General features: G+C 43.9%; 1 protein-coding gene across 1 annotated transcript in view; it reads right to left on the bottom strand.

The window, feature by feature from the left end:
- shkbp1 (SH3KBP1 binding protein 1) overlaps nt 1-6,548 on the bottom strand; it is a 9,211-nt gene extending 2,663 nt beyond the window's left edge. Inside the window, exons 1-11 of the mRNA XM_037678344.1 lie at nt 6,490-6,548; nt 5,781-5,834; nt 4,935-4,980; nt 4,727-4,859; nt 4,061-4,141; nt 3,556-3,817; nt 3,078-3,268; nt 2,739-2,854; nt 2,198-2,285; nt 1,452-1,568; nt 57-227 (exon numbers count right to left, since the gene is read on the bottom strand). Of these exons, the coding sequence (XP_037534272.1) occupies nt 57-227; nt 1,452-1,568; nt 2,198-2,285; nt 2,739-2,854; nt 3,078-3,268; nt 3,556-3,817; nt 4,061-4,141; nt 4,727-4,859; nt 4,935-4,980; nt 5,781-5,834; nt 6,490-6,545 (1,315 nt within the window). The 5' untranslated portion in view covers nt 6,546-6,548. The remainder of the gene's footprint in view (nt 1-56; nt 228-1,451; nt 1,569-2,197; nt 2,286-2,738; nt 2,855-3,077; nt 3,269-3,555; nt 3,818-4,060; nt 4,142-4,726; nt 4,860-4,934; nt 4,981-5,780; nt 5,835-6,489) is intronic.
- Between the last annotated feature and the right edge of the window lie 6,330 nt (nt 6,549-12,878).

Raw genomic sequence — 12,878 nt, 5'->3', positions numbered from 1 at the left:
GATCAGGTGTTTTCTACGAGTTCTAACTGAGATCAGGTGTTGTCTACGAGTCATACTTGAGATCAGGTGTTTCTCAGACAGCATGATCTTGGTGACGGGACTCCGGTGGACTGAGAATGTCTGGAAGAGCTGGGGTCCTGAACCGACCGTCTCAGGATGCTGAACAATGACTCGAACTGTGCCAGAACTGGTCCCATATGCGATCTCGATCCAGTTCCCACTGTCACCTGAACAGATCCAACATTTAATGATCAAACTTGATGCTTTTCATTCATTCAACCTTTATTTACACAGGTTAGTCTCACTGAGCCATGAGGACACATTTACAAGAGAGACCTGTTTTAGACAAAACCACAATAAAATAAAAATAAAAAGTAGTTTTATAAAATAAAATCAAGGTGCCTTATAAAACAAGCTAAAAAACAATAAAACTAAACATTTGCTTTGACTTTTCTATTGAACTTATCAATTGTTTAAAATCCCATAAAGAGGTCAAGGTCAAGAGCTTCAGATCTTTTTGTAAGATATTCCAGGAAACAGGAGCGGAGCAGGAGAAGGACCTTTTGCCGAGTTCAGTCCACAGTGAGGGGACACTGCAGGTAATGATGTCTCGAACACGCACGCTGTAGCTGCACTGACGACGTGACATGTAGGAGGAGATGTATGAAGGCAGCAGACCAAGAAGTGATTTAAAGATGAAAATGTACCAGTGAGAGTCTGTGTGAAGTTAATGATGTCCAGTTAACCAGTGAATACTGGGTGCAGTGGTGGGTACGATAATCACAGCCAGTTATGAATCTTAGCGCACCATGATAGACAGCATCCAACATCTGCAGGGTTCTTGTAGGAGCGTTCATGTAAATAATGTCACCATAATCAATGGAGGGAAGGAAAGTCACAGATACAAGATGTTTCCTAGCATTCAGAGTTAGACAGGATCCGTTTCTGAAAAAGAAACCCAGTTTAACTTTCAGTTTCTTTATCAAGTTTTCAACCTGTGGCTTAAAAGAGAGATGTGCATCGACCAAGATTCCAAAGTATTTGTAAGAATCAACAAACTCAATAAGAACACCATTCATAGATAAGACAGAAGGAAGGACTGCTGGTACCGACTTCCTGTTTGAAAACAACATCCCTTTGGTTTTATCAGTTCTTAGCACCAGTTTGAGACGGAACTAGCCTGATTGAATAATGTCGAATGTAGACTAAAAGCTGGAAAACCTTAGCAACTGTTTTTTCTCAACAACCACTGTATCGTTGGCATAGAGATGCAAGGAGGCGTCAGGAATGGTCTGACCTACATTACTTATGTAGATTGTAAAAAGAGTGGGTCCTAAGACTGAGCCTTGTGGTACACCATTATGTTATGTTTGATCCAACCTCACAGAATATCAGTGGTTTTAGGAGCTTTATCTGATGTGGGATCAGTTTCTGGTTGTTCTAGCCCTTACTGGTTTTGGGGGTCAGGTAGACGCTGAGAGCAGTGATGGCGTCTTCAGTTGGATCTCTGTAGAGTTCAGTCACCAGCAGATCGTTGTCCTTCATCCTCAGAGGAAACTTCTGGACATCTGACCAACAGAAGAACATCAGAACCTTGAGCTTCAAACTCACTAACAGTTCTTTACAGAAGGAAGTTGTTATTGATTCTAACACAGTGCTTCTCAATTATTTTCGGTCACGCCCCCCCGCAGGAAGAAGTAAACATTTGGCTCCCCAAACGACAAGACAGACATATTTGTTCATAACTTTATTTTTAGTCAGACTGAGAGTTGCTGGATTTTAGCAAATTGTTGCTGAACACATCCTGACACAATGAGAATGGTGCAAAAAACAAACAAAAAAAACCTAATCCCTGCCGCAAAATGTTCCCCGGGGTCACATGCGCACCCCCAGGCATTGCTCCGGGCCCCCCCAGGGGGGCGCGCCCCACTATTTGAGAAGGACTGTTCTAACAGAACCTAAAGAATTTTTGCATAGGGTTACCAGTTCTAACAAAACCGAGGAAAGTTCTGCAGATGGTTACCGGTTCTACCAAGAACATAAAGATCTGAAGATGTTTACTGGTTCTTACAGGAACCCGAAGAGGTTCTGCAAAGGGTTACCTTTCTTTTCTTTTTTTTAATGAGTTCTGTAGAAGGATACCAGCTCTTATTAAAAACTAGAGAAGTTCTGCAGAGGGTTAAATAAAGAGTCTTGCCTATGTAGTAGATCGATCCGTTGTTGCAGCCCAGGATGAGGAAGGAGCCGGCGGTGTCGTAGCTGCTGATGGGAACCACATCCTGGTTCTGCAGAAAAACCACAGAACAGCTGAATCAGACCGGAACATTCTTGTCCAGCTGGTTTTATCTGGTCTGATGATGGTGAGGAGTAAAATCTGCTGAGTCAGGATAAATAATGTTTCTGTCCCTTTAAAGGTATCGAAGAGGACCACGGTTCTGGACCATGTTCAGATGGAGCTTCTGGACCTCAGACGCCTGATGTTAAAGCTGCACCAACAGAGGAACTGAACATCTCTAAAGCTGGGTCTAACTGATGCCTGCAGTAATGTAATGACTGCCTGTGTCTGTTAGCAAAATATCTCATGAGTAGACCACATCGGCCTCCTGTCCCCTGAAGTTTTAATAAAATATTTTTTAATCTGAAGTAGATCACAACCTTCTGGTTGGACTTGACAGAACAGCCCGGTTCTCGCTCTGAAACGCCATCAGATCAAAGAACTCGAGCGTGGCTCCGCCCACCTGCCAGTGTTTGGTGACGGCGTTCCAAACCCCGACCTTCCCCGTGTGGCTGGTGGCGATCAGCTGGTTACCGACGAAGAAGAGAGCCTCGGCTGGGACGTTCAGGCTGAAGACGCCTGGAGGACAAACAGAGACCGCCGGAGACGAGTCAGAACCACAACAGATCCAAAAACACCAGAACCATCCGAGTCCCAACTCAGGACCAGATGTTCTGGTACCAGATGTTTAATCCAGCAGGTTTATTTCCCCCCCGTTTCATTTGAAATCTTGTTTCCTGACAGAACCGAGTCTGAAAACTGGACTTCATCACCGGGCGGAGGCGACCGCGGCGACTCGTACCGATCTCGGTCCCGTTGCCATCCGGACAGATGGACCACAGGATGATCTCCGTCACCGAGGCGACGGCCACCATCTTGTCGTTGTCTCCCAGCGAGCCGCCCATCACTTTGGCGTTGAGCGCGACTCTGTCGATGGTGCAGTCAAGGCGAGGAGACGTGAAGACCTGCTGCCAGCCGGTGGACTCCTTCACCCTGAAACAGGCGGGACAAAGGTCCACCTTCAGCTCACCAGGGTCACACAACAACAACAACAACAACAACAACAACAACAACAACAACAACAACAACAACGTCTTCAGGGAACAAAGTCAATATTTTCTGCAGATGATGAGATTCAGTCAAAAATGGAGACCTGCACGTTTCATCTTCATCACACTGAACACCTGAGGCTCCTCCTCCTCCTCAACAATCCAGTGGTTCTGATGATCAGAACCATCAGAACCTGAACTTGTGTTTTAGTCTGATTAATTTGTGTTCACCTGTAGCAGACCACAAACTGAGTGTACGCCACGGCGATCCAGTTGTGATGCCCGCAGATGATCCGAACCAGGCCCGGATCCGAGGACCCGCCCGTAGATGGCCTCTCCTCGGCACCGGTCCGACCCAGAAACCCTGAGGTCCCCAGGTTGGGCGGCATGGTGTTGCTGCGTCTGACCGGCGCTCTCTCCATCTGAACGCCCCGCCCCGCCATGAACTGCGGCCCGGCCAAGCTGTGACGGTTCCGACGCTTCACCGGGTACACTGGGCCCACACAGAACATCAGAACCATTTGGGTCAGAGTTGTCCTTCAGCATTTAAACTCAGTAGAAGTTACAGAACCCAGTAGAACCAGCTGTTGTTTACAGAACATTAAGAGTTGAACATCAAACGTCAGAACCTTTACTGCAGGTTCTGGTTGGAGGAACCGGTCTAGAACTTTTGCACAGTGTGGATGTGGACTTCATGGTTCTGGACTCAGAACCTGTGTGGGTTCAGGTGAGTTACCTGGAGGAGGCAGGTAACCGTTGAACAGAACATTTCCACAGGAGGACCGGTCCAACTCGTCACACAGCTGCAGCTTACGCACTGAAAACAAACAAACAAACAAACAAATTTGTTTAGTTTTAAAATGAAGGTTCTGATCCAAACGGGTCTAGAGTTCTGGACAACAGTTCTGCAGACGTCTTGAACGTCTTTTAGTTTTCCCGGAAAAAAATCACAGAAAGGGACGGGTTTGTTTTTGTTGTTTTATGATTTTAAAAACAAACTGTAAACAAAAACCCAACAGAACCTGAAAGAACCTTCTCATCATCACGGCTCTGAAGCTCCAGCAGAATCTGGACCTGACTGTGTAGAAGTTCTGGTTCTGACCCACAGACCCAAACATTAACCATTTATGAGCGCAGTTAACATTTCAAAGTTCTGGTGTCTGTGGCTCTTCTCAGTGATCCAAACTTCCGGAACCACCGGTCCAGACTCTGGACTCTAACAAGGTCAGAGACACACGATCCATCCTACAGAACCATCAGAACCTCCAAACCAGTTCGGACTGAAAGAACCGAAAGCTTTCATGAATCATTTTGAACTCCAAACACGAAAACAAAAACATCGACCACGACTCATTTTAAACCATCAGACAGGAAGATGCCGGCAGGAATTCCTGGGCCTCACCCAGCGGCGTGATGCCGTAGAACTCTGCCTCGTGCATGAGCATGTGCACGTTGATGGTGCGGGGGTACAGCTCTTTGGTCCGCAGGAAGTTCAGGATGGGAGCGAAGAGGGCGGGGTCTCTGTCGATAAAGATCTGCGCAGAAAACAAATGAAATGTCACAAAACCAGGAAGTCAACGCCTCGGATCCAAGATGGCCGCCACACTCACCGCGCCGGTCTCATCTTTCAGCGTCGAGATCCGACCGCTCAGAAGACTGCGGACCAAAACACAACCAGCTGTTAGGTAAACAACAACACAAACACGGACAGATAATGGGCAAACAACAACAACACAAACACGTTAGGTAAACCACACAAATAGATGTCAGGTAAACAACAACAACACAAACACGGACAGATAATAGGCAAACAACAACAACACAAACTCAACCAGCTGTTAGGTAAACAACAATAGCACAAACATGAACAGATAATATGTAAACAACAACACAAACATTAGGTAAACCACACAAATAGATGTCAGGTAAACAACAACATGAACAGATTTTAGGTAAACAACAACAATAACACAAACAGATAATAGGTCAACAAAAACAACACAAACTCAACCAGCTGTTAGGTAAACAACAATAACACAAACATGAACAGATAATATGTAAACAACAACACAAACACAAATAGATGTTAGGTAAACAACAGATGTAAGGTAAACAACAAAAAGACAAACGGATAATAGGTAAACAACAACAACACAAACAGGTGTTAGGTAAACAACAACCAGCTGTAAGATAAACAACAACACAAACAGATGTTAGGTAAACAACAACAACATAAACAGATGTTAAACAATAACATAAACATATGTTAGGTAAACAACAACACAAACAGATGTTAGGTAAACAAAAACACAGGACATATAAACATGACATCACGATTAGCAAAAGCTGAACCAAACCACAGAAACAGCTTGTCAGTCAGTTTGTGTATTTGTTTGTTTGTTTATTTGTTTGTCTGTTTGATTTTAACAGGCAGGAAGTTTCTGTCTTGGACACACCTGGAGAAAAAGGAGTCAGGAACCCAGGTGAGCGTCTGTCGGGAGGTGCTGAACCTGTAAACAAACAAACAAACATTTGGTTCCGGTCAGTTTCACATTTTTAGGGTAAAAACAGCAGGAAGTCTGAATGACTCAGAATCCACATGAAGTGGTTCTTCTCCGATCCGGTTTCTGTCCTTCATCATTAAAACCAGGTCCAATCTACCCGCTGAGTGTCAGACCCAGAACCCTAATGATGCCCAGAGTTCTGGGTCTACAGCAGATCCGGTTAAAAGACTGATGAGCCTTCACCGTTCAGTTAGTTCCATTATCGGACAGGGACAACTCTCAAAATTTAAGCTAAATATTAATTTAAATAATTAAGTTTTTTTATACAGATTATTAAAATAGTTTTTAATGTTGCTTTCCTGAGCATTTTGTTATTTTTATTGCAACTAAACACCTTTTGACAATAAAACCGACTTATTTCTGGTTATTTGTACGACGCTTTGTTGACGAGAGAGCAGCAGAGAAAAAGGTTGAGCTGAAGGAAACCAAAGAAAACCCAACTTTTTTTTTAACCCAAATAAAAAGTCTGAGGGCAGAAACGTATTTATCAAGTTGAATAAAAATGCATTTCTGGTAATAAATGTCGTGAAACGATCCTGTCCGATAATGGACGCCGCTCAGTTAGCATTGTTTTTAGCATTAGCCGTCGCGCGCGGCTCACCTTTTCCCACCAACATTCAGGTGGATAATTTCTCCGCTCCTCGCGGGAACAGACATCTTCTGAATACTTAAAAGTTCCCGAAGACCAGACAGAAACACGGCTTAGTCCATGGTACAGATGCGGGGCCGGTTTCCGGAGAAGCGCGGAGGCGGAAGTTAAAACCAACGAAGAAGAAGATCCGGGTCAAAGGTGAAAATTGGACTGGCACTCAAAACAAGTCCAAAACGGAAAAATGTTTATGTTTTAAACTAAATAAATCAATTTAAAAGAAATCTGACTTGATGGTTCTGGAGGTTTTTGTGTCTATTATTTTTGTAACGTTCAGATTTATTTATTTATTATTTGTTTGTAATCGTGTCACACTTAATTTTGAATTCTCACATTTTACATTTTGTCAGTTTTATGGAAAAAACAGTTTCCTGATTTTAATATTGAATTTTTATGCATTAAAATATAATGAATAAATGTGTCAGGGGAAAATAACGCTTTTTACCTAGAACATTATTTTCTAACCTAAGTTAAACAATTAAAATAAAACGGCCTGATAATGAAATAACTACTTCCAAAATAAAAGGACAAACATGTTTATTTAACTATTGATGTTTTATTTAAATAATGCAGTTTTCATGCACATTTTTAAACAAAACCCTGTAGTTATTTTATTTTATGATAAAGTCTGACTGTTTAAATCTTAGTTTTATGGATGATGCCGTTTAATGTTTCTGCAGTTTTACATTTTTCTTCTTAAATTTGTGTCTAAAGAAAAGAGAAGAAACATTCAAACTTCCTCGGCCTGTTCATTGGGAGGAAACTGTAAAGTCCCAGGAGGACCCCCTCCCCGGTCTGAAATTACAACACACTGGGGAGGGGGTCACGGCTCAGAAGAGGTCAGAGACTCGAGGGCCCGATCGGACCTCCCACCAACAAGAGAGCTGATTGTTTATGTTGTTTATGTTGTTTATTTGTCATACTCAGGTTAACACGAGGTCAACAATGAAATGTTCAGGATGAGAAGAACTGATTCAACTCGCTAAAAACAAAACAAATAAAACAAGAAATACTAAAGCATGTAATAAGGGTACAAAATAAAGTACCAAAAAGTGATAATATAATATTTACAAAGTCCAAAAGAAATATAGTAAACAACAACGTGGTAGAATATAACGGTGCAAGTAGGATGACTTGTTGATCTGAATTCAAACTAGCTGAAGTTTTAGATTTTATTTTTTATTATTTCTAAGCAAAAAATCAAAGATCAGGCTTCTTTTAGATCTTTCTTCAGAAAAGAAACAGAACCAGGAGCAGGAAGCTGAAGAGACGAAGGAGGAACGCCCCCTGGTGGGTGGTTCCAGTACAGCTTTAAGCCCCGCCCCTTCCATGTAAACCATTAGGGCATTTTCCCAACTGAAAAAACAAATAAAACAAACAAAAAAAAACACTTGTTCAGGTGTTGATTGATCATAAAGCTCTGACCTTGCTGCAGTTTAGATCCATTTTTTTTGTCTATATATTTTTAATTTATTATTTATTTATTAACCTTCATTCAGTGAGACAAACCCCGCTGAGATCACAGATCTGTTTTGAAGAGGGACCCGGACCTGAATGCAGCCTAGCACGCATGCTTTTGGACTTTTCACGAGGTTTGTTGTTGTCGTCGTTTAAATAAGTTTATTTTCAATAGGATTTTGCGTTACGCTGTGATTGACAGCCTGTCAGCCAGTTGAGAGAGTGTGGAGGCGGGACTACTGAGGGTACCGCCCCACTCGGCTCCAAACATACAACACGGGGCGGAGATTCTTCGGCCATCTTTGTTGACGCCGAAGACTTGATTCCCACTCTGACCAGTCGTGTTTTGCTGTAACTTTGTGCTGAAATGCAACTTTTATTTTGACATTTTATTTCAGTTTTACACAGTAACGACTGCATGTTTAATAAAAACAACACACTTAAGAGTTTTAACAATTATTATGGAACGGAACAATCCGTCTGTGGAGCAGCTTTTCCCTCGTTACAGAACATTTACAACACCCCAGTCAGAAAGAGAGCATATCATCATCATCATCACCCACTGCTCCCTCCTGCTGGCAGATTGATGTGTTTTGGGTTTGCAGACATTCTGTAAATAAATAAACAAAACCTGCTTTAATTAAAGGTGGTGGCGCAGAGGTTAGAGAAGCTGGGCCTGTGATCGGAAGGTCGCCGGTTCAACTCCCCAGACCAGCAACATCAAAATGTGGGTGGAGAAGGCGAAACATCCACACCTGCCTCCACCCTCATTTGCCCCACTCTGGGCCCTTGAGCAAGGCCCTTAACCCCCACCATCTGCTCCCAAACAGGTCTCTCTGAAAATGAGTCCTCGTGACTCAGTGAGACTAACCTGCATAAATAAAGGTTCAATTAAAATTGAATGATTTGGAGAAGAAAGAAGCAGAGACCTGGAGGAGACGGTTTGATCAAAGTGTTTTTGTTTGGCAGTGAATGTTTCTCATGACGTCAGGCAGATGAGCATGCTGGTTCTGATGAGCCTGGGTCTGCTGGTTCTGCCCACAGCGTCACATCTGGGTGGTTTCCTCTGGTCCAGCAGCAGCATAAAGGAGGCCGCTGCACTCAGAGCCAGGAAGTCCACATCTGCTCCTTGGTCCGCTCAGTTTGACCTGAAGAAGAACCCCGGGAGGACAAACATCTGGATGGAACGCACATCTGCGTCTGCATGAGGTGAGAACAGAAAATATGATGTTTTGTTTTCTGCTGATCTGAGTCTGGAACCAGCAGAACCGAATGAGAACTGTGCATGTTCTCATAGTTTAACAGGTTTTATGACTTTAATGTGCAGATTAATGAAGTTAAATCTACTGGATCCTCCCCGGTCATCAGACAACCGGGTCACACCGACCCACATCTGGTTCTGGAAACAGGTTTTATCTTTTCTAACTGGATGAATAAAGTTTCTTGTGGTTTTTGATGGAACTGAGAGGCTCGTTTAAAGGTTCTGGACGCTTCTGATGAATTTAAGGAGTTTTTTTTCAGTAGAAACATGAAGAATAAAGAACTTTTAAAAGATTATTAAGATCTTAACATTAAAATAGAAACTTTTCATTCTAACTTTTCATTTAGTTCCGACCCGTTTCTGGGTTTAAACATAGCCCGGTTTGTGGTCCGATGCAAATCTGCGGTTTTTGGCCTTACTGATAAAACATTAGCAGCTAAAATAAAAATCATTATCAGCTTCATCTTTACCGTACGGTAGTTTTTGTGCTAAAAGTACCTGCTCACCGCTCTGAGAAGAGTTGACCACTTCTCCTTTTGAGGTTTGAACATTTATTCTTTCTGTTTCAGCTGCACTCAGATATAAAACAAGTTTAATTAAAACTAATTGATTCAGATCTGATGAGAAACAGACAGGAAGTGATTTAAATCATCAACCTGCCACAGGAAGCTGAGCTGGGTTTAAAGATCTGAGGTTCTGTCGGATCCAGTTCAACAATTCTAGATGAAATGATTCAAACAAAACTGGAAAAGAGAAGAACGGCTCCCAGGAGCTGCACAGAGTCAGCTTCATCTCTTCAGACTTCATTTTTAATGAACAGAAACACAAATGAAGTCGGAGTCGTGTTTGGCAGCAGCGGTTTGACGCCACATTCTTTCCACTCAGACTGTGGAGGAACTTTTTCTGAAGACGTTGGATCTTCTCTGTCAGGTTGTTGCATCAGTCAGAGTTCATCTGATGTAAATATAACATATTTAATGTCAGCGTATTTCTTCTGAAAAACGAAACGCTGCCAGCTGCTGGACTTCTGAAGAAGACGCTGCAGACTTTATCTGGAACGTCAGAGTGTTGACAAGTCATTTGTGTGTCAGATGCCTCTCTGACCTCTCTGACCTCTCTGACCTCTCTGACCTCGGTGTCGTTACATGAAGGAGTTTATAAAAACTTAAGTTCTTCTGCTCTAAAGACTGGGTCCAGTCCTGCTGCATCTCAGAGCCAGGAGCTGCTGGTGAGCTGGTCCTCACCACGAGGTTTCTGCTGCTCCGGAGCATTTAGGTGTGTGTTAACAGAATGCCAGGGTGGAAAGACATCAGCAATGACCTCAGAGAAGCAGTTGTTGCTGCCCATCAATCTGAGAAGGGTCAACGGTCATTTGCAGTCCATCATAGAGAGATTTTATTCACGTGAGAAAGACTCTTAGGACAGCTGACTTACCCCGAAGGTCAGACCGTGCGGTGAGCTCAGTCTCAGACTCTACAGTTCTTGTTTTATCTGGAGGAACCACAAGACTTCTGGGATAAAACCAGACCAAAAGACAGATGTTTACCCAGAATGCACTGCAGCAAACCCCTCCTCCCAGCTGTCAGCACGGTGGTGGAGGCTGATGGTTTGGGCTCCTGTCAGTCATCGAGTGGACCAGGAACTCTGTAGACAAAGGGTTCTGGAGTCAGATGAGATACTCGGACCAAACTGGGTCCAGCAGGACAACGAGCAGCTGTTTTACAACAGATCGGGTCAAACAGAACAGAACCAAGGTGCTGCAACGGTCCAGTCAGAGTACAGAACCTGAACCTGCTGGGACCTTCAGAGACCTCAATGAACTGAAGCAACGATGGAGAGAAGAGTGGACCAGAACTCTTCCAGAACCACCAAAGAGACTGATGAAGAAAACCACTGAAGGTTCTGCTGCTGAAGGCGGTTCTGGGTCAGGGCTGGACCCGGTGTTCGGTGAGCAAGACTCGGTGGAACCTGTTGTGAGTTTCTGTTGACTTGAAGTCAGATCTGGATCATTTCAGAACCAGATAAAGTCCAAATCAAGTTGATTGTGTCCTGATGCAGAACCAGAACTCTGATGAGTTCTGCTGTCAGTGTCAGGTCCTCTCAGCCTCCTGTCCCCCCTGGCAGGGAAACCCCCTCCCTTATGGGGCTTCAGGATCGAAGAGTCTCCTCAGATGGTCCAGAACGCACCTGGAACCCATTTCTAATCATCTCAGGTGCTCTGACTCACCGACCATCCCTTCCAGGTCCAGGTGGATCGTCCCTGCTCTGTCTGGGTCCTGGGTCTTTGACCCTCATGGATCTGTGGGTTTTATCTGTTAAAGGACCCGCTCTGGATTAAACCGGCTGCACCTTTGGGTCCAACTTGTTTTATCTAAGTTTGTTGCTCAGCAACAGAACCGCCTGTCCGGACTCAGACTGATGTTCTGCTTCACGAGCTGCAGAGCAGAACTTGTGTTTTCAGTTTGTTGGTGACTTTTCTGGATCCTGGAGCTTCTGCTGAGCTGCAGGAGTTTAAAGTCTTACAGCTGCTTCCAGTCAAACCATGACTCTGAGAGGTTTTTCTGAAAGAACAGCACCAGAACATTTTTTTAAATCAGGTGTGAGAGGGAGCCTCAGATTGTTCCTCTGATGTTACAGACCAGAAAAACAAACAGCAGAAGTCAGAAGTTCACCTAAAATAACTTGTTGTGGAAAGGAAACCAGGCAGCAGCCGGGAGCCGTCCTCCGTCCGGTCCTGTGTCCTCCGTCCGGTCCTGTGTCCTCCGTCCTGTTTTTACAGGGTGTGTTGGACCGGGACGAGCCGCTCTGTTTGTGCACGTGGCTCAGAGTAAACAAAGCTCCTGAGAAGAACACGTTTGGGTTTTAGAGGAGAAGGAAACGGCTCTGGGGTTTATTTGTTGATGTGAGCAGAAAACTGAATCAGGTTTTTCAAAGGGAGGGGGAGGCCCTGCAGGCAGAACAGGGAGTCTTCTCCAGCTTTACCAGTCCTGCTGGACCACCCTGAGGTCCACACAATGACCAACGGCACCGGAGCCGGATTCAGAAATTTAAGTTCTGTTGTTGTACCTGACGGAGCCAGCCCCCTGCTGCAGGAACACGTCTGTCATAACTTTATGTTTCAGACGGATCAACAAACTCCAACAGAGAAACTTTTCTTTGTTTCAGTCAAAATCGACAACTACACAAACATGGGACAGGTTCTGAACAAGGACCTCAAAGGTTCTGGTTCATATCCTGTGACTCATTATCACTGGAGTGAGGCTGAGCCCGAGACTCACAGTCCTAATATTTGGTATCAATTCGATACCAAGTAAACACAAAACCTGTGTCATTAATATCGATCCGATACCAAGTAACCACAGAAGACAGAACCAATATAACCAGTGTTGATCCAATACCAAGTACAGTAAACACAGAACCAGTACTGCATGATGGATATCAATTTGATACCAAGTAAACACAGAACTAGTATCATGAATATTGATCCGATACCAAGTAACTACAGAACCAATAAAACCAATGTTGATCTGATACCAAGTAATCACAAATGGATCCATCCATCCATGCATCTATCCATCCATCCATCCATCCATCCATCCATCCATCCATCCATCCATCCATC

Source organism: Nematolebias whitei, chromosome 6 (assembly GCF_014905685.2).
Source record: "Nematolebias whitei isolate Nwh7 chromosome 6, NemWhi1, whole genome shotgun sequence".
Classification (NCBI taxonomy): Eukaryota; Metazoa; Chordata; class Actinopteri; order Cyprinodontiformes; family Rivulidae; genus Nematolebias; species Nematolebias whitei.
Note: the sequence above shows the minus strand (reverse complement) of the source record. Positions and strands in the feature narration are given on the sequence as shown.